This window comes from Botryllus schlosseri, chromosome 2, assembly GCF_051294905.1.
Source record: "Botryllus schlosseri isolate E-star chromosome 2, Bs_hap1, whole genome shotgun sequence".
In the NCBI taxonomy this organism is placed as follows: Eukaryota; Metazoa; Chordata; class Ascidiacea; order Stolidobranchia; family Styelidae; genus Botryllus; species Botryllus schlosseri.
In genome coordinates this window covers 31518044-31539627 of record NC_137237.1, presented here as the reverse complement: position 1 = coordinate 31539627, position 21584 = coordinate 31518044, and the positions used below count along the sequence as shown (strand labels likewise).

The following is a 21584-nucleotide window of genomic DNA, read 5'->3' as shown; positions in this document are numbered from 1 at the left end:
CTTTGCTGGTCATTGCGTAAGAAGTATCCACAGTAAATAGATATTCGATGTACGTCACGTACATTCGTGTGATTGTAAGAACACCTGCCGTGCTGTATATAAGGTTACCAACACGTTCCACACGTCAGTACCCCGCAGCAGGATAATTAAGCACCACTCTACCTCGTAACTTGTGTATTGATTGGTTATGCAAACGCAGTTTCACCGTTGCTGCTTGACGAACAGTAGGCCTACACCAGACAGAGATTTGAAATTTTGTACTCGTCAAATAAAACATTACGGTTTCCACAACGAAGCAATAAAAAGCAGCAGCTGCTGATATATATCATAACCGATCCGTTTTTGCCGTTTCTCGTAGCGGCAGCTTGCAGTACATTATCTGTATTAAGTTGAAGGCAAAATCTTATGTTCTCTTCATATTATTCTCATATGACTCTACTTGAAACATGCGCCAATCGTTATTTCATAATTCTTTACTCAACATTGGGACCTGCCAGGGCTGTGGAGTCGGTAAATTTTACAACCGACTACAACCAACTCCACACATTTTCAATGTACCGACGCCGACTCCTGAGTCTTTAAACGTACCGACTCCGACTCCGACTCCGACTCCTGAGTCTTTAAACGAACCGACTCCGACTCCGACTCCCGACTCCGACTCCAGCATTATTACCAATTTACTTCGAAAATTATATGCCACATTGTCGGTTGAATGACAATCATACAACCATTCAACATCTCTAGGGTGTTGAAAAAATCGGATACAGCTCCAAAATATGGCCCAGAAAAATGCCCGGCATTTTTGCACCTACCTTGGCTAGGCAACGTGTCTAGCCGTTTTGAAAAGCTTATTAAATCGGCTGTTCACCGTTGCTATTACAGCGTTAACACGCATGTAGTGTACACGACGAAACCCTTGTTACCCAACTCTCGAAAAGATGTACTTCCTGCCTTTGATGCAAGTAATGTTGTTTACCAATACAAGTGCCACTGTGATAGTAGGTATGTAGGACGTACATCTCAAAGATTGTTTGAGCGTATTAAGCAGCATATCCCAAAATTGATTCGGTCAAAAACTTGCGCAAATGATCGCACGGAGCTCGCACGTCAGTGCAAATCGGCTGCAAAAGCAGACTGCTATGATGATTACCAAGCATATGCTTCGTCAATTGGTCAGCATCTGAGTGAAAACCTTGCCTGTGCACAGCACTATGATGACAATATGTTCACTGTCATTGCGCGTGGTAGAGAGAGAGAGACAGTTTTTATTGAGCAAAAAAATTACATTCAAAAACAAAATACATGTTGCAGCGATACGGTTCCTTAGGGACCATCTAGTCAGCTGCAGCGATGGAGTACAAAAATCGTCTTTTAATAGAGTCTCGCGTCAAGAATAAATTAAAAACAGGTGGAACAGTGGTAAGTTGGAACAACAACAGAGTAACAGGCAACAATAATAAAGAAGTAAACTAAAGAATGAAATGCAATGAAAACAAAAAATAAATAGAAGATGGATAAATGTACGGAGTTGTCAGTTCAAATTATGAAAAAGAAACAATTTGGCAACATAAGATTATCTAATCCAATATACGGCAATTACAATGCAAATCTAACTAACTTCAATATGACAAGAGTAAATGAGATTTAAATTCGCGACAAAAGGCTGAAAAAGACATTTCCCTCATGGCTAAAGGAATGTCATTCCATATTTTTGGTCCATGATATATGATTGATCTGCGGCACTTACTATTCGTCACACGAGATACAAATAATTTTTTTGAAGTCGAAGACCGAGTACGGTGTGGATGTACGACACTAGATGGCGTGAACATATCACTAAACAAACTTGGGAGATCACCTCGATCATACTTATACATCAATTTAGCAACCTCCAGAGTGCAAAGGTCCTTTACTTTCAAAATGTTCAGGGATTTATATTTGGGGGAGAGTCGTTCCCGTTCTTTCATAGCACTGATGTATTTAATTGCCAAATTTTGAAGTACTTCGATTTTCGAATAGTACGTTTTGCAGCTAAGTCCCCAGAAGACTATGCCATAACTGAGCTGGCTATGAAAGAGTGAGAAATATAAATTTCTAAGCACAGGTCTTGGGAGACTGTGTCTTAGACGAGAAAAAATCCCTACAACCCTGGAAAGTTTCGTAGTAATTTTATCGATATGGGATTTCCATGATAAATTATCGTCAATGTGAATTCCAAGGTACTTCACACAGGAGATGGGGTTCACATTTGTATTATTCAGATTCAAAAATGGAGAGAAGAATGTAACGGGACTAGGCTTTCGGTTAATGATTAGAATTTGTGTTTTAGACGGATTTATGAGTAGCTTGTTCGCATTCATCCAGGAACTTATTCGATGCATTTGAGTGTGAACTAATTCTTGCAAGATTGGAAGAGAGGAAGCCGAGACATACAAGCATGTGTCATCCGCAAAAAGTGTCGTGTGAAAAGGAGAGCATGCGATCAAGTCGTTCAAGTATATATTGAACAGTAACGGTCCAAGGACCGATCCTTGTGGGATGCCACAGGTAACTAACGATGAAGCAGACTTGACAGAAGATAGATCATCAACATATTGCATGCGGTTTGATAGATAAGATTTTATTAGATTGTGCTGAGAGCCTCTCACCCCATATCGAAATAGTTTATCGAGTAAAAAGCTGTGGTTTACTGTGTCAAAAGCTTTTTGAAGGTCCAGAAAAATACTACAGCCAATTTCATTTTTAGATATTGTTGAATAATATTGAAGAAGAAGGTTGAGTACTGCTTGGTTAGTATTGCAGTTGGTACGAAAGCCAAATTGGTTAGGGTACAGTAGAGGTTCAAAGTACTTATATAGACGTGTATGGATGAGCTTCTCAAACACTATAGCCATGCAAGATAAGATGGATATAGGCCTATAGTTAGACATATCACTTTTGTCCCCTTTTTTATAAACTGGAGCCACCCTTGCAATTTTAAGTGAGTTAGGGAAAATTCCATTTTCTACACACTGATTGAAGAAGTGGCAGATGTATGGTGTAATAGCTGGTGTTATTACTTTGAGCAGCTCAACTGGTAACTTATCGTAACCCTCTGCCTTCCCACCCTTCATATTTCTAATTATATCATGTATTTCTGGTTCATTGGCAGGCACCATGAACATGCTGTTAGCATTGCTCTGGAATGGAGGCAAGATGCATCTGTTGTGCGAATTTTTACACTTCAAAGCAAGATTTGGACCAATTGATGTAAAATATTTGTTGAAAGTGGATGCTATAGATGCAGGATCAGATATCACCAGCCCATTTTCATCGATAATTTGGGATGGTTTGGTTGATTTATGTGAGCAAGGATTGATGAGATTCTTTATCCCACGCCACATCTGTTTTTGGTTTGAGCTATGTTGATTGAAATATTTGTGAAAGTATGATTTTTTTGCCTTGAATTTGATCTGGTTTAATTTATTTGCATATGTTTTATACTTGATTCGGTCTAATTCAATACCATTTGTGATCCATATACGATGAAGTTTATTCCTTTTCTTAATGGAGCGCAGAATACCTGGAGTGATCCAGGGTTTGAGATGTAACTTGCGTTGTCTACGTGTAAGGCGCTGGATAGGAATGTGTTTGTTGATTAGGTCAGTGATCTGAGATAGAAAGCTCTCAAACTGAGCATCAAGATTTTCTTTGGTGAGCGGCTGTAGATCATTACCAGGAAAATAGTCGAATGATTCAACTAATAATGAAGTCTTGGACTCCATTGTAGGTAGTCTTTTATAAACATAACTACTTTTAAATGGTGGAGATTTGGTAACAACATCGGCCAAAACTGGATAATGGTCTGTAAGATCATTCCGGATAACCAGAGGATGAATAGGGCACGCAGTTAGGTTGGTGTATATGTGATCAAGTAGTGTTGCAGAGTGATGAGTTACTCGAGTCGGTAAAGTGATAAGAGGAGTCGTACCGTGAGAGTTCAAAATATTCAAATGGTCAAGAGTTCCCGTTGTAGTAGATAGTAAGTTGATATTCAAGTCTCCGAGGATGAAAAAAGTTTTCATTTGAGAATTTAGTAATGACAATGTGCGGCTCAGTTCCGCAGAGAAATCTGAGAAGGAGTGACTTGGATGTCTATAGATAACACCAACTATGAAAGAGGGCGAATTGCCGATAGGATGAGCTATTTTGGCCCATATTTGCTCTACACCATGAACATCTAGGTCATAAGTATCTGTCAGCGAAACTGGATAAGTCGATTTTATGTAGAGGCCGACACCACCAGCATTTGTGGGGGATGGTGAATGATAGAAATCGAAACCGTCAAGATTAAGATCAGGAGCATCTGTATTGGGTAACTTAGTTTCGGATATTCCTATAATAGATGGTGCATTATGCAGGCTATAAATCATGTCGCTAAGGTCATCAATATGACTAGCTAGAGATCTAAGGTTGAGGTGCATTAGAGTAACTTTTTCACGGTGCCCTATGTCATCCAGTTTATGTGCAATGTCATCAATGTCGGAGGAGTAACACTCAAATACATTGCTGAAGTTAAATTTGGAAATGTCTAACATTTGATTATCATGAGGAATAGCAATTACCGTATCATGTCGTGATGATGTAGAGGACATCTTTGAGAGTTATTTCTTGATAAAATGGACATCTGTACTGAAGTCACTTGATCTTCTGTAAGTCACTTTCATTGCATACTTGAAGAATCGATGCATCATCATTCTTTCTCACCAGAACTCTTCCAAACTTTGTCCAGAGGTATGAGTAGCCATGATCCCTTTTCAATTTCCTGGCATCGAAGAAGAGTTGGCGGTTCTTTTCAGTCAGGTTTTCAATAATGAAGACTTTGTCCATGTCAGGAATCCTTGGTGTGTCGGTCGAATTTTTTAGGTTATGGCGGCTTGAATAAACATTGTTTCGGATTTTTCTGGAGGAAAACTTGACTATTATTGGTGGAGGCTTGGATGAAGTCTCATCAGCACGAAATTTTCGATGTGAGTACGAAATGTCGGATTCGCTCAAGGTAATATTCAATTTGGATACGACTTCATTGATCAAGGAGTTAGTATCCTCTTTTTGAGTTGCTGCAATCCCATGAAATTCCAGTATATCCATTCTGCATTGACGATCCATTTCTTCCATTTTATTGGTTAGTTTTTCAATTACTGCAGATTGACTTTGTATCATTTCTTCGTGATCTTTGATGAGCTTTTTGTTATCTTTCAATGTTATTGAGTTGATTTCAATTCGCTTTTCGAATTCATCAAATTTATCGGTAATAAAGTTCTGACTTCTTTTTATTTCGTCCAGCTCTAATTTCAGATCTTTGATGGATGAATTGACTTCCAAAAGAGATTTTTGTAGATCAGGATTGGATAAATGGAAGTTTCCTTCTTTGCAAACTTCTTCAAGACAGTTCTTGATAATAGTTGGAAGTTCCGTACGAATTTGCTGCAGTACGCTCTGGTGTAGGGTACCGGTAGTCACACTAGAATTGTTGGCAGACTTTTGTTTGCTTCCATGTCCAGCAGAAGACCCAGTGGGCTTGTCACAGGACTTCATCATAGTATTTAACGTAGGACTAGTAGTGTTTTAGTTAAATCTTATAACAACCAAATACTCCAATGCTTAATACAACCAAATACTCCAAGGTCTGTGTTTCATTTAAAAGTGTTGGAGTCTACTATTATTCAGTTGAGCAAACCTATTTTATGCAGACAAAAAGATTTCCTCTATAACCTACAAATTTCTCATTAGTGCGTGTTGTTCCGAGCGTGTAATTGTTCATTTACAAATTGTGCTGCTACTATAGTACCGTATGTCCGTATACTTCATAGTTTGTTATTGTTGCCATTGGTACAATGCGAATTTCATGGTTTGTGATTTTGATTGTTGCGTCATACTTTGCCTTTTTGGTTTTGCTTTTAAATCTGTTTAAATCCCTTTAGTGTGCCGATAACTCTTGAAAAGAGGCACCCGAAAAGTCTTCGAGTTAATAAATATTATTCTACAATGGATATTGTATTGAAAGCATTAAACATATGCAGACATATGATTAACGGTGGCATATTCAATTGTTTGATTGTGGCACAGCTCGAATTATCCACTGCAATTAAAATGAAAGAAAGATTTGCTAAATATCCTTCCTTTTTCCAGTTTTTATAACATGGGCTCTCTGATATCCTGAAATGTATGAATCATTCAAATATGGCAGATATCCAATCCTGTATAATAAAAATGTAGTTAAAAAATCCAAGTGTAGCTTTTGTGTATGAGTCAGCAACTAATAAAGAGATTGAACTCACTAATTTTGTCATTGCACACTATCCTGATTACAAGAACACACACTCTTACTACTAATAGACATTGGTCATAAATGGAGCTTAGTTAAGTAGCCAAAGACCATAGCCTATGTGTCTAGTCTACATGTACTTAATGAAGTATTCAAGGATTGGGACTTGCAGTCTTTCTTAATCATATGTTCGACCCAAACAGCTAAGCTACAATACAAATATTTTTAATTTTGTCAAGTGGGAAGCATCGTTTGGTCATCTTTACATCATTTTTACAATTTTACAAAACCAGCCGATGCATTTGCTCTGTCACGGTATCATGGTATAATTCCAAAAATTGCATCAATTTTGACTGCATCGCGAAAACGCATATTGCGATTTTCTTCCCCTGTGCAACTGAGTCGTAATTTGCAAGTAATGTCTAATTTTGTCTATATCAGAGGTGGGCAACTTTTTCGGCCAAAGGGACACATGAGATTTACGAACCATTGCGCGGGCAACTGGAATGTTGATAACCTTTTTTTAGTCGTCCGATAGAAGCGAACCGAATTAGGTATCATTGCAAACAAGACTTATATTAATACGCTCTAAAATTGATAACAATATGTCATGCAACTGTGCAGTGCGGAATCAGGCCCTGGTTGCGCGAAGCGCGAAATTATTTTGCAAGATAATGACTGAATTATATCAATAAATATGTTGCTAATATACATTGCGGGTCGCATCTGTATACCACTGGGCTCATTTGGCAAGGGCAGGATTATTCGACGTTTAGACATAGCAAAATCGACGGTATCAGTGAACATGCCTCTATCATTTTGTGCAAATGTTTTGTCGACGATCTCGCTGCGAGTGCACAAGCGAAGCCGCATGTTGGACGACACGTTATCTCCCAACTGCGAATATAGTTAGACTCAATTCTGTGAATAATATGTATTTATAATTTTTAGGAGGGGGCTCAAATACTGAATGCAGGAAATCTAGTGACAATGAATCATGCGAAGTACCGAGAAAAATTTTCAAGTCAAATAAATCTGCAATGAAATATTCTACTTTATGGTCATATACGAATATCTGGGATAAATGTGGCTGGCCCCTGGATACGTCAATGCGTCAGAACTGTTGTTTTAGTCATCATCAAATTTCACAGTCATGCTAATCAAATTTTGGTTGGCCTTGCAATTGTAACTGATGTCATAAATAATTTCGAGAATTACCTCGCAGGCCACACCTAACCTTCTCGTGTGCCAAATTTGGCCTGCGTGCCACGGGCTGGCCGTACCTGATTTGTATGGTTATTAATAATAGTGATAGGTGGTACATAAAAATTCTTTCGAAAATTCTTTGAAAGCAAATGTTTTCATGATAGAGAAGTTGGAGTCGGAGTCGAAGTCAGGGTCATTCTCACAAACTCCGACTCCAGTCAGTATATTCCCCACGACTCCGACTCCGACTCCGACTCCAGCTATTATAGTTTTCACGACTCCGACTCCGACTCCATCAAGCGAAAATTACCCAGACTCCGACTCCGACTCCACCGACTCCGACTCCGACTCCACAGCCCTGGGACCTGCCGCCATAGCCATGGGTTTATATATCATGACGGCGTGGGTTGTAGCTAGAATAAGGACCAAAACAGCTATTCGTCCCCCAGTCCAAACATTGGTCCTTGGCCCCCATACGGTGATAATTTCAAGTTGAAGACTGAATTTCGTCAATGATATTGGTAATCGCATTTTATTGTTATTAATTTTCATCCCTCTCTCTCTCTCTGCCCCCGATGGTCGGATTTACCTGGAGAGTAGGGGTCACGTAGTGATAATTAAAACATCTGTTATCTTGTTATAATTACTTTAGTGTATGTTGTTAATTCGTGACAAAAGATATTGCTGTATCCCTAACGTAGCAGGCTAAAAGAAAAACTTTCGTGAGGCGCACGCACAAGCTCCTTTGACGAAATATCTGTACTATAACTGTTGAACCGACTATTTTGAGGGGTTCCAACCATCACATATCGATGTACGTCGGCCAAATCGTGTGGTAATTGTGGAAAGCATTGACACAATTATGGCATAATTTTATAACTTGAAAAACACAATTTATTCTTTTAAGCCTTTGTTTAAAATACTGTTTAAAACATGTTTCAAACAATTTGTTTTAAACAACCATTTGTTTTAAATGCAAACCTACTATAAATTATGTATGCTTTTTTGTTGAGTGGGAGACGTATGCATTCCAAAATCAAGCTTTTCGAGAAAGAATTTTCAAGTTAATTAAATGTCTCGAGAATACTCTATAATTTACGTTGGTTTACGAAATACTCTTGAGTCCTCTTCGAGCTCGCTCCCCACCCTATTGGGAAATTCGGGGTGCGGCCGTCATGGACCTGGAAAGAATGCAAATCGTTGGGTGCGATAAATCGTCCTCTATAAAAATGGGCAATTGGTACATTATGACGTAACAAGCAAAATACGCATCTTTTTTAAAGGAAGTTTGTTATATCATTAGGCCTTTTCAGCGCAATCCATACATTGTCTTTCAATATAACTTCTAAAATGCAAAATAAATGTAATCGTAATCGTAATCGACTACTTCCTGATTTTGCTGTAATCGTAATCGTAATCGTAATCGCGTCATTCGGAAGTAATCGTAATCGCAATCGATTACATTCATGAAGTAATCACCCCATGTCTGGTATTGACTCGACTTGGACTCGAGTCATTGCGCATGACTCAAAGCAAGTCATTGACTCGAGATTCAGACGGCCGAGACCGACATTTCATTGTAATTTCGAAGCCAACACATTATTGGGATTTCGTTTGTTGGTACTGGTGCTTGAAAATGCGACCAGAAACTGCTAAAAGTGAGGAAAATTGATATATTATAAATGCGAACCATTCAATATCACCAAACAGAGTTTAAAAAGTGGGTGTAGGAACACTTTAACTGAAAACTGATCAGTCAACGCAATGACTTGGACTCGGACTCGAGTCATAATACCATGACTCGGACTCGATCCTCTGTTCGCTGACTTGGACTCGGACTTGACTCGGTGGGAATTGAAAATGACTCGACTTGACTCGAGTCAAAAATATAGAAGTGAGATTGACTTGTGACTCGGAGCCTTGTGACTTGGTTACAACCCTGGACTTGACTCGAGTCAAAATGTGCAATGACTCGAAATGACTCGTGACTCGAAGGTAGTGACTTGACCCCAACACTGCAAATTAGTGATGTACATTTGTACAACTGAAATGGTCGTCAATTTGGTCTGATGATCATCAGTGCTTTCTGCGAAAGATATAGTGATCACTTATGTTTTAAACAACAGGTGGATTTTTTGTTTGTATGCGCGCAGCTTAGAGGGAACATTGGAGATGAGGAGCCAAGATAAACCTCCGACACATAGAAATTTGGCAGAGTGGAACCAACGACCATTTGGCGTCGTGACGGTGTCGCTTAGAACGCTGCGCCACTGGCTCACTCACTTATCGAATCTAATATATAAATCATATTGACAGATGTATAAGTTTGCGGCGAAAAAGTACAAGTGATAACGAAAGAATTGACATGATGTGATTCGACGTCGAGGTGTTCCGGTTCGGGGTATAATTAGTGTTGTAAAGTGACTGATTGATGATTAATTGATTGTGCTAGACATCAGCCTTTAGTGCTGCCCCTTTTCGTTACTGTGCACGTGCTATTCTGACCCCGTGTTTTGGTGTTTATTCCTTGTTTTCTGCTGCTGTATGAGGAACTCGCGTTCCTGCCTTGACAATAAACCGGCGTAGGGTTGGTGCGAACTGCAAGGTACCGGTTCGTGTGAACGTGAACCTTTTTCAAAGGTTGTATGTGAATGCGAACATGAACACGAACCTATGACGCCACGTGACGTTACGATGCTAATTTCAACACTGCATTTCCGTAAGGTAGTAGGCTACATCAATGTGCATGTAGTACACGATACCTATATAGCGACGACTTAGGACACATTATGGGAGCATTCGAGTAACATATAAATATATGCCTAATTATTAGGGCGATTTTTTTTTTACCTAAAAAACGAAAGATTTTGACCTAAAAAATCTAAATTTTGACATTTTTTGACCTTAAAAAAGTAAATTTTGACCAAATTTTGACCTAACGTATGCAAATTAGGTGTTTTCCCAAAAAATGTTAGAATTGTACTACTTATCCTCATTTCTGGTTTGAATTGTCGGTCCCTACGAAGTAGTTTTCCCTGAAAAACTTGTTTGACTCAAAAACTGACAAATTTTTACATGACGAAACATTATTTTAACAAAATTTGGCCCTATGATGAATTCCAGTACATGATGTACTATGGTGAAAATAATTAAAATTTGTTGTAGTACAACGAAAGATACTTTCCTGCATTCTCGGCCGGGATATCTAGATATCTAGTTCTAGATACCCCTGATTCTCGGGTAAAAAGTGTCTGTCTTTACTAAGTAGCTTGCCAAGGATGAAGATGTGGCGAGATAGCGTAGTGGGATAATCCACAGCTACAACACCAAAGGGTTTTAGGTTCTAGTCCGACCGAGGTCGACTCCAGAATTCCTACCTGTGTTGGAGGTTTATCTAGGCTCCTCCTCGCCATCTCATCTGCATAAGCGGTGTCTTATAAAAAGCATAGAAGTGGGCCGTGCTGCAAGTCGGCAGATACTCGGCGGATACGGAATCGAAAATAAGGAATATCGGCCTGGTGTAAATGACCATTGTAGTCGACAAACACCATGAATATACAAACAACAACAGCAAGAAGAATGGAGAAAGAACGTTCAACTGTAGCAGCTATTGGCTGGCAACACTGAAGTTGTGCGTGCGTACACTGCTGGTGACACACCGTGTTGCTTCATTCTGACAATGGTATACATTGCAATTTTTGTAAGAACCATGCAATGCCCACGCAGTCTTGCTTCACTTAGAATATTTCGGTACGCTGAGCATAACACCGTGTCAACCTATTTGTTTCATTTGACTGTTTATGATTCACAACGAGCAGACAATGCGCCGTCTGCCACGGTAGGCCTATAAAGTAGGCTACAAACTGTAAAATGTCAAACGATAAGTTCACCGATTGCGCAAAATCTACGATACAAATAAAATGCAGGGTGCGAAAAATGTTGCCAATTTTGACATTTTTTGACCTAACGCTAAAATTTTGACCTTATTTTGACTTTTTTTGACATGTCAAAAAAAAATCGCCCTACTAATTATTATTCACCATCACCAAATGTATTATGACTGGAACAATCAAATGCTGTAATAATTCCATAAAATCAATATCTTGCGTCAGACTATTGCTACATTCATTTCATCAGAATGAAATTTTTACAATTGCTATAGATATCACCTCATAACTAAGGTATGCGGTAGCCAACACCCCAATCGAACGGTTTTGGTTTTTCTGATGCAATAAACATATAAGAACATGATATTAGGGTTGGGGGAAGGAGGATATTAGGGTTGGGGGAGGGGAATATTAGGGTTGGGGGAGGGTGGATATTAGGATTGGGGGAGAGGGGAATATTAGGGTTGGGGAGAGGGGATATTACACAACTCTAATTCCAACACGAAATACAATTTATTTTGACGTTCATAAATTTTGACATGTTCATATAAAGCATTTATTGGTGTCATTGTGAGCACTTGTTTGATCTCGGGGGTATATCGAAGAAGCGCCGGTTCGTTTGCGAACGCGAGCCTCCAAATTTCTGAGGTTAACACACAGAACGCGAACGTGAATAATGGTTTAGTCGGCTGCGTAAAGGTTCGTTCGGCTCAGCTTTCGCGTACCTTGTAGCTTACGTAGAGAAAAAGTATGTCGGGCGATCGCAAATATGAAGTACGACTAGAGATGAATGTATGACTGTAAGAAGCTGTGGTGATACTCGGCCGTGTCGTCACACTGTTACGATGATGTCGGTGATTCTAGCCAGCAAGTGATGATGGGAGTTTTTTTGTTGTAGCCTTCAATCAGCAGATTTGTGAAGTGCTGGGGTGCATGTGTGGCAGCCGTGCTCTATACTGCCCCTTACGTCAGTTGTAGTATTATCGCATCGTGCTTTCACTTCCTCTTTTGCCTCTGGCCGCTTCGGCGGACGGACGCATAATAAAGTCTCTGCAGCATTGATGAATCGTTTGTGATCAACTACAGACGGAGGTCTGTTACAATGGCGAGCACGCTAAAAACGTTACTTCATCAATTTGGCTGCAATTCTGAAGATTCCTGGACAGTACCGGTATGCTGAAAGATGGTCGGAAATTCAATTACGGCATTGGCTATCTAAACCGATTGAAGAAGCAGTTTTGCATCGATGTGAGAAGTTTGAAGACTTGACTGATGGCCTCACTTCGTAATGACTGTTTCACTGGTGGAACTGATGTGAGCGCGCGTGGAGGGGATGGAGCTTGTGACTCTCCCGGTCCGATGTTATAAATAGGGGATGGAGCATGTGACTCTCCCGTTGATGTGGCGCGACGTTGTTAGGGTTTTAGTTTAGGGAATTGTTCATTGATGTTAGTTTAGGGTTAGTGTTCTGCTAATGTGATGCGGTCATGCGGATGTTTGCGATTTTGTTGATGATTTTGAACTTGTCGGTTTTGATGTTGCTGTTTTTTTTTTATTGTAGTTTGTGAGAGTGCTTTTATAGGCACTTCTCAAGTTTGGCGGGGAATAGTGTGGCAGCCGTGCTCTATACTGCCCCTTACGTCAGTTGTAGTATTATCGCATCGTGCTTTCACTTCCTCTTTTGCCTCTGGCCGCTTCGGCGGACGGACGCATAATAAAGTCTCTGCAGCATTGATGAATCGTTTGTGATCAACTACAGACGGAGGTCTGTTACACATGACGCGGCGAACTATAAGCGTTAACGGGTGCTCTATCAAAATGAAACTCTTCTAGTTCTTCGAAGCAAATCCGGCCATGAGTACGAGATAGTTTGTGTCGAATGGCACCGTATCGTATATGGCTACGACTAGTAATCCTTTTTATGCAATCAGTCTCCAGCCGTCTTTCGTTACCAAAATGTCAGGCTACGTTTATCCAACACGTATGTTGTTTCAGCGAGACATACAGTGTAGTAGGAGTCATACAGGAAATACTTACGATGTTCTGTATAGGAGCAAAATGCCATGCAGCGCAACATGCAAAAGGAAATCGGTAGTACTTCAACTGATTTAAATTACAGATGAATATAGTCAGGGTACTGAGAGGTCGTTGTAGGAAAAGCTTTTAGCCAGTAGGCTGCGTCTCACCAGTGCACCGGTTTCGCATGCAGCTTTTCGTTTCCATTCAAAGTGAATGGTATATTCAAGCATGTGAATTAGAGTCCTATAGTTCTTGGATTTTTGTGTGCGACTGTATTTGATTCGGAATAGAAATACAACAGCGATGACAACTGCTGTAAACTCCACCTAACTCAACCGCTATGAATCCGTATATACTTAATCTCTCTGTTGCGAAGAGTCATGCGCCGAATGACCCGTCCTGTAAAAACCCTGGGTATAATCCTATGTCGTAGTTTGAAGTGAGCGAAATTTTAACCATGAAAGGTCATCAAATAAGCGCTAGTAACTGTAAAAATTTCCTGCTCATTACGTCAGGGGTTTCAAACTTAATTTGTGATGCGCGCCGTACTCAAACCTTCAGATCGCTCGCGGGCCGCACCCACCATGCAAATTCTTTCAAATTGTTACCTCAAACTCCATATACGTGTATTTCACGTGAATACTTGATTATCAAGCCTGCGTACGTGATAGTATATAATATCATATCCCGCATCATCTACTATAATAACGCCGCTATTTGCAAACGATCGAATTGGCAAAAATACGATGATTGGCCGGTTGAATACAGTTATAAACCGCTAAACTAGTGGCTTTAACGACGATATAAGTTGGCATATTTCTATGCTCCGTTTGTTTCAAGTCGTAATCTGGCGTTGGCACTCAGTACGCGTTGTGAGGAATACAGTTTGACTATAAACGCGGTAGCGTGTTTCGACTTTATGTCGAGGCCGGGGATCTTTTGAGTCAAAACTGACACATAAGTGGATTCGACAGTTTCGCATAGGCGTTGTCGCTTCTGTGAACAACATTAATAATAAATGTGCTGGATAATACAAGAATTTATTCAAATCTGCTCATAATTGCTTCGCGAGTCGGATGAAATGATCTGGTGGGATGGATGCGGCCCGGTGACCGTATGTTTGACACCCCTGCATTACGTTGATTGTCCTTCAGTGCCCCGGATTTAGCAACGACGACAATGACACTTGACGCACGTAAACATCTTACACGACACGACAAATATTTTATGGAATTCAGTTCGATACCATTGTAAAGCATCCGGACGACTGTATTACCGCTCTCGCTTTCACCTGCGATCACGTTACCGCACAACATTTGTCCGTATTCTGCTATTTGCATACGACTAATCGCACGTTTAATTATGAGTCTTTGACTTTCCAATACAGTGCATTTGCAATTAGACGAGATGAGAAGATGAGGAGTCCATATTAACCATTGGCGTCGTGAGGGTGGTGTTTAGTCTATGCGCCACTCGCTGCCTCGGTATAAACAACATGAGTCAATTTACATTTCAGTGACTGTCCAAACCACAACACCGCTACGCGCACTATAATATTCTGCTCCCCAAGTTTTGGTTATGATATATTCAGTACTGTTATGCTTCGTAATCTTCTGATTTAACTCGTCATTTGACGTCAGACTATTGGATCGACGCCGCTCAGAGATGTGCACATTTTATGGCAGCAGAAAACTAGTCAATTGGATTATTCTTTTGCCGAACACCTGCTACCGGTTGCGAACATTTGCTTCTCCCGTGAAAAAGTGCCGATTTTGAATGGCGTGCGGCCCGCGCAATTGGTTTTTGATTTAGCTTATGGTAAGGTACGTTTGAGACAAGTTCAAGTCAGGAAATAGAAGGTATTAGACATCAAAATCGCTAAAATATATATATGCTCAATGCTACCATTGCGCATAGGGTTACATTTAAAACAACAATCCATTTAAAACAGACACGCTTTCTATTGTTTTTTTTTTAGCCAGGACGTCACGCATATTTAATTGTGACGTCACTGTGGATTGGCGTTGACAATTGAAAATGTAGGGTAAATATGGCTCCTTCGACGAAAAGGGCTTCCGATCACTGACATAAACAGACCAAAAATATCTTTAACCAGGACTTCATCGCTATGCGGCATTTTAGGGTCGGCGGTCATCATCATCATAAGACCCATTCCGTACCAATAATCTACATCTACGTGCTATAACTGTTGAACCGACGGCGATTTCGAGGATTCCAGTCACCCGACATCGTATAAGTCGACGATTTTGGGTGCAAATCGTCCGTAGGCTCATACTAGATGGATTTTCGGACGTATTTACACAATTATGGCATAATTAGACAACGTATGAGAAAAAACACAGTTCTGTTATTTTGTCGAAATAGCATGTGTTTAAAACGGTGTTTTAAATGCAACCCTAATTGCGCATGATCATTTTTGACGTAGTATTCAACATCCTGCTCAGAATTATTGCTCTGTGTATAGTCCTACTTTCATATTTGAGAGGTCGCTCAACATTCATAACCTTCCATGCCATCAAACTATGCGTTGGGATTGGGATTCAAAACATTCTGGTTGCTCTTTTTAATATTTGTTGATATGACGACAAAGAGGGCGCAAAAATCTTTCACTATCATCAAGGAAGCGTGAGTGAAAAAATTGAGAAAAACTGCCCTAAACAATAAAGCATTGCTTTAATAAACTCCACTTGTCCTAAGGAAACATTTCGCAGGCGGATACGTAGGCTTGTATGCATGATGGTAATCAGCGCCATTGCAATAGGAAGCCCAGTATAAAATAGCCTTGACTCTCGCACTCCCCGTTACCAGGGCTGTGTAATCGGGGTTGCGCTCAATTGTCTTTTGATGAGGTCGAAGTCACAGGAGCAGTAGTTCGGAAAACACATACTGGCTGGAGTTTTGGTAGGGGTTCGTTAAAATGCTCCGATTACGACCCTGACTCCAACAAATGTCACTAAAAAGTACTGTTCCAGCGACAGAAGTCAGTACGCTTGTCACGCAGGTGGAACCTTCACAAACTTAGTTTCTCTCTAATGAAATAAGGAATTTGGTAACAGTAGCATTATCAACAACAGTCACTGCCTGCCACTCAAGTCAGTATTGAGATAATGTTTTTAGCACCGAAGTTGAATATGTAGGTATCGATGAATCAGGATCTTGCAGAGACAATGCTGTTGATGCCGCTGCACAGTGGTACCCACATGAACAATATCTGTTGTGTGATTTCAGTACTTTATTTTATACTATAATTCCGTACAATATCTTTGATGTCTAATAATTAGCATGGCTGAAGAAGGAAGAGATGCAGACTCTGAAGTAGATGATGCAATCCCTGTATCATCAGCAACTCCATCATCAAGTAAGCGAATAAATCTATTCCTGTCGAATAAACACCATGTTCTTACTACTTCTGTGTTTCGAAGAAGTGTCATAAGTTATGACTCATAACTAGGCACGTTTTTGTTGCAGTCAGATCCGTGGAAAGTAGTTGCATTTATTTTTGACAGAAGTTGCACTAAAAAGTTGCATTTATGAAAAACGTCCTTGAAATTATTAGGGTGTGAGATACTCACAAAATTTCCAAAAATAGCTTATCTCAAATCGATATTAAGTCATAAGAATTGCGCATAGCTGTACCAGTGGCTCGATTCGTCGGCTAGACAGGTAAACTAGACATAAAATAAGATTGCAGTCGGTGGATGTTCTTACTCGTGTTGTATGACTGTAATACTTTCTAAACTGCTACTATGACTACATCACTACTGTATGACTGTATGACTAATACTGACTTTGACTGTATGACGTGAATGTTTTTTATTATCCCAATAACTGAAAACAAGTAGGCCTACACAATTTTATTCCTGTTCGGATAAACAAAATAACACAGTACGCCGTGGTTGTTATTGTTGTTGTTGTTTTAGTGATCATAGGGTGTCGAATACATTTGACAAGTGCTTTTCAACCTCAAGGATGGTATGCACTTGTGCGGATTAAAAAAATCAGTGCGAATGACAAACGTGGCGCGGATGAGCACGGATGAAAATTATATATATTACTTACCTTTTCGACGCGTATTAATTCAAACAAAGTAGATGAGATATTCAATACAGTGGCTCTAAACTTTTGCCATTGTCATACATTTGTAGAAAGTTGTTGTTATTAGCGTAGCTAATACCATAATGTTTTCTCGCAACAGCTTTAGTGAGTTTATATTTGCAAAATAATATTATTACGTATCAAATTTCTGTTTCAAGTCGGGAGTATGATAGCAGATATACTCTGAATGAGCACGTTTTAGCCAATGACACGTGGGGAAATGGCGTACAATACACCTTCTTCTTTCGTTCAACAATCATCATAATTTCGTGTTAGTGTATTCGAACGGCACGAGGCATGAATATAGTATCGGATATTGGTATCGACTCAAATTTGCAACAAATTATTTAAATGGAAATTTGTCTTCCTTAGTGTTAGGGCAGTGGTTCTTAAACTGGGGGCGTGAAATCATCTGAGGTGAGCCGCGAAGCCGTTTGAGAGATATGATGCTTCTTGAACTCGAAATGACTTTTATTCGTGCTGAAACGTCCAAGTTTAGACAGTTGCATTGATCTTATTATATGTCGATTTTAAATGTGATAATTGCGTAGTACCATCCATACACTGGTGCTGATACAGAACCGTACACTTCATTCAGGGACAACTTCTGATTAGTGCAACTGGTGAATGCTTGCAGCTGTGCCATTGGTTTTTGATTTAGCTAATGATCAGGTACGTTTGAGCTAAGCTCAAATAGGATAATAGAAGGCAATAGGCACAAAAATCGCTAAAATAGCATATATATGTGCTACGTGCTACCATTTGCTCATGGTTATGTTTAAGAAAACCTCTAGCTCATAATTATTGCTATGTATATAGTCCTAATTTCAGCACATTTGAGACGTATCTCAACACCAATAACACCTTCCATGCGACCACTTAATGCGTTGGGATTGCAAACATTGTTGTTGCTTAACATTTAACATTTTTTGATACGACGTGTCGAAGAAAGTTTGAGTACCCCTGTGTCAGCGAAATGGGAAATAAACATAGCACAAGTTGAAGTATCATGAAGGTGGCGAGCTCTCATTTTACCACTCTGTTTGATATATAGTTTGAAGTATATTTTTAAGCTATCAGCCAAAAAACTTGATAACAAAGCTATGGATTATTAACCCCTTCGGTGAGCAGCATCCTCCGGAGCCTTTGTGTCCTATACTGGTGTAAACGATGTCAGTCAGCAAGCATTTTTTAATCGATCAGCAGCCCATCAGAGACGTTGGACATTTGAATAGAAAGTGTTAATTCGCTACATTTTATTTTTGTGTAATTAATTTTTTCGGTTAGTTTGTGCGGATGCAATTCTTGTAACAGAAAATTGAAGATTGTTCTAAAAAAAAACGTTGAAAAGCATTGCATTAGACATTTTTCACCTGGCCAATATTCGTTTTCATGATTCCTGAGCTGCCGACTTTTAGCACGGCCCACTTTAGCTCCGTGCTTTTTGTAAGATATAGACCCACTCCGATATATCAGCGTGATGTGGACGGTAATTAAAACTAATGTTGTCTCAATATGGAAAGCTATGAGACAGGTCGTCTCGGTCTCGACAAACCAGGCCATCTAATTTAGGGGAATTCCTTACATGAATTCCGTTTTATCTTGTAATTTCTAACAAATGCTATATATTTTTAAATAAAGAATGAATTTGTCGCATGCGTGTGAAGATTAGTCGCTTAGTACTAGTGCAGGCCTGGACAAAATGCGGCCCGCGGGCCAAATGTGGCCCGCCAAGCTATTCTGTGCGGCCCGCGAAAGGATGCTTGGAATTCAAAACATAAAACTTGCTTTTTGAATGACTAAAACCATAGCCTGTATCAAATGAACAGGAAATTCGTATACTTTGAAGTCTTTTCATTGATATGCCAAGATTAGCCTACGTGGCGTACCCTAAGAAAGTTAATTAGGCAAAGTATGAGTAGCAATTGAATTCACAAGAAATCACTCTTTCCACATAGTTAAGTTCGAACCTTCCTTGTTGTCATTGCCACATTGCGCATTATAAGGTATGTTTCAATTTGTTACGTGATGTTTCCAAATCCCAATCCCAATCCGTAAAACAAGTCAATCACTGCTCGCGATTACTATATGACTCATCATATCTATTTCCCCTAAAGGATTAACGGGCATGCCAAAAAAAGAAAGCCGAAAACTGGAATTCAAAGAAGATTTAAGTTTAGAATTTAGAGCACTAAATGTTCGCATACTGGAGTCAGGGATTAAGGATTTTAATTAAAGTCGGTTTTATGACAAAATCACGCAACACTCGGTCAAGGGACGGCGAAGTTCAGAAAAGCTGCAGGCTTCGCTCAACATAAAGGCTATTCAGGCTGCTGCACACTGCTCGGAAGGTAGCGACTACTAAAATAAGCTTTGTACTATTGCATATAGGCCTACATTTCAGTGCAGTGGTTCTCGAACTGAGAAACGTGAAATCATTAGAAGGGTCGCGAGAAGCAGAGTTTATTGAAAAAACATTTCGCGCTTCGCGCGATATACCACCAGCTTATAGTTTTTGCTCTGTGTATTGTCCGACTTGATATTTCACAATTCTCTCATAAACAGCCATAATCGTCCATGCCATCAAACTATCCGTTGGGATTGCTAGCATTCTGGTTGTACTTTTAATATTTTGTGATATCATGATAAGGGGGCGCAAAATTGTTCACTATCATAAAGGCAGGCGTGCCTAGAAAAGTTTGGGAACCACTGTTTTTGAGTCTTAATAGAAGAACGTGGATAGGGGTTTAAAGAGAGCTAAAATGTATCATGTTTAACATTGTTTCGAATAATGACAGCAAATAAATATTTTTTAATTAAGCGCCACTGTCTCATTACCTGATATCAACACATTCACTGAGCAGCATTTATTACCAATGTAATTTAGAAATAAAATTAAAATACTCTGGAGAATATAGCTACAATTTTTCACTCGGCCCGCCAACGTATTTATTTTACTCATTTGGCCCGCGGAGGAAAATAATTGCCCACCCCTGTACTAGTGTCAACTTCCGCATTTGAGATTGGATATTTAAAAGGTAACTTTTCTTTTATTAAAAACTAGAAATCTAGGTATAAGTCATATCAAGGTCTTTATACACATATTTTAGAGCCATCAATGCTCACAAGGGTCACAACTGTGTCTCCCCATCCATTTGTCTACATATATTGCAATTACATGACATGGTACGGTACCTCTGTTTCGTTTTTTATACAAATACTATTATATCATTTCAATCCATGTCAAAATTGCTTTATCGTTTAGGATCTGCGATATTGACCAAAGGAGAGCGTGTCAATCAAACTTTCAAAGACAGCCAGGTAAACGTTGTAAGTGGAGACCAGCACAATACGAATATCACTGTTCTCGGACAATTGGCTCCACACAAAGGTGAGTTAATAGTCGAGATCTGCGAATGTTAAGCCAACCTGAACTTCGGAATCCATATGTAGGCCTACATTTACAATGCAAATACCTTTCACGGTATACGCAGTTTTATACGCAGTCCATCCAACCATCGTGACCACTTCCAGCATCAACTCTACCGGCGAATCTGATCACATGGGCTGCGAAAGGATAAACATTTGATAGTAATATGAGAAACTATAATACTAATGTTAAATATTTATTTTGTGGTAACTATATGCCCGTCACCCATGTTTGAGAGCACAGCGTTGCACTGACGTATAGTTTCCAAAACGTGGTTGTTAAACTACGTTGCCTATTTTTATCTCGATATTGAAGTCATTGAAGATATCGAAGTCATGCGGCCCAGGGCCTGCGGCCCGCGTCCCGCGGCTCGCGGCTCGCGGCCTCTGCGAACTTTCAAAAGTGACCCGCGACCCGTTTTGAGTTGGCGACCCCTGCTCTATAATGACAGTCAATAATGCAATAAATAGCTAACGGTGATGATCAACGGTTTGTTTCTTATTGTCTAAATTTCCTTGGACGTGACATACAAATCAAACTAAGCAGTTGTTTCGGACGTAGACCCACCTTCTTACTTACAGACTTTGGCTGACTTGTGTTTCAACTGCACTATATTTTC

The 21584-nt window shown here is 39.7% G+C and overlaps 3 protein-coding genes across 18 annotated transcripts in view; 2 read left to right on the top strand and 1 right to left on the bottom strand.

The window, feature by feature from the left end:
• LOC145458023 (endoplasmic reticulum metallopeptidase 1-like) overlaps positions 1-5670 on the bottom strand; it is a 179304-nt gene extending 173634 nt beyond the window's left edge. Inside the window, exon 1 of the mRNA XM_080336349.1 lies at positions 5629-5670. The gene's annotated coding sequence lies outside the window, so the exon portion shown is untranslated. The remainder of the gene's footprint in view (positions 1-5628) is intronic.
• Positions 1-21584, top strand: part of LOC145457889 (uncharacterized) — a 444934-nt gene that overhangs the window by 272226 nt on the left and 151124 nt on the right. The gene's annotated exons all lie outside the window — the stretch shown is intronic.
• LOC145457948 (uncharacterized) overlaps positions 12337-21584 on the top strand; it is a 41903-nt gene continuing 32655 nt past the window's right edge. For all 14 annotated transcript variants that reach the window (XR_013921047.1, XR_013921046.1, XR_013921029.1 and 11 more), the window contains exons 1-2: positions 12337-16798; positions 20801-20926. Coding sequence is in view for 8 of the 14 variants with exons in the window: in XM_080336288.1 (XP_080192414.1) it covers positions 16723-16798; positions 20801-20926 (202 nt within the window). In the remaining 6 variants the exon portion in view is untranslated. The remainder of the gene's footprint in view (positions 16799-20800; positions 20927-21584) is intronic.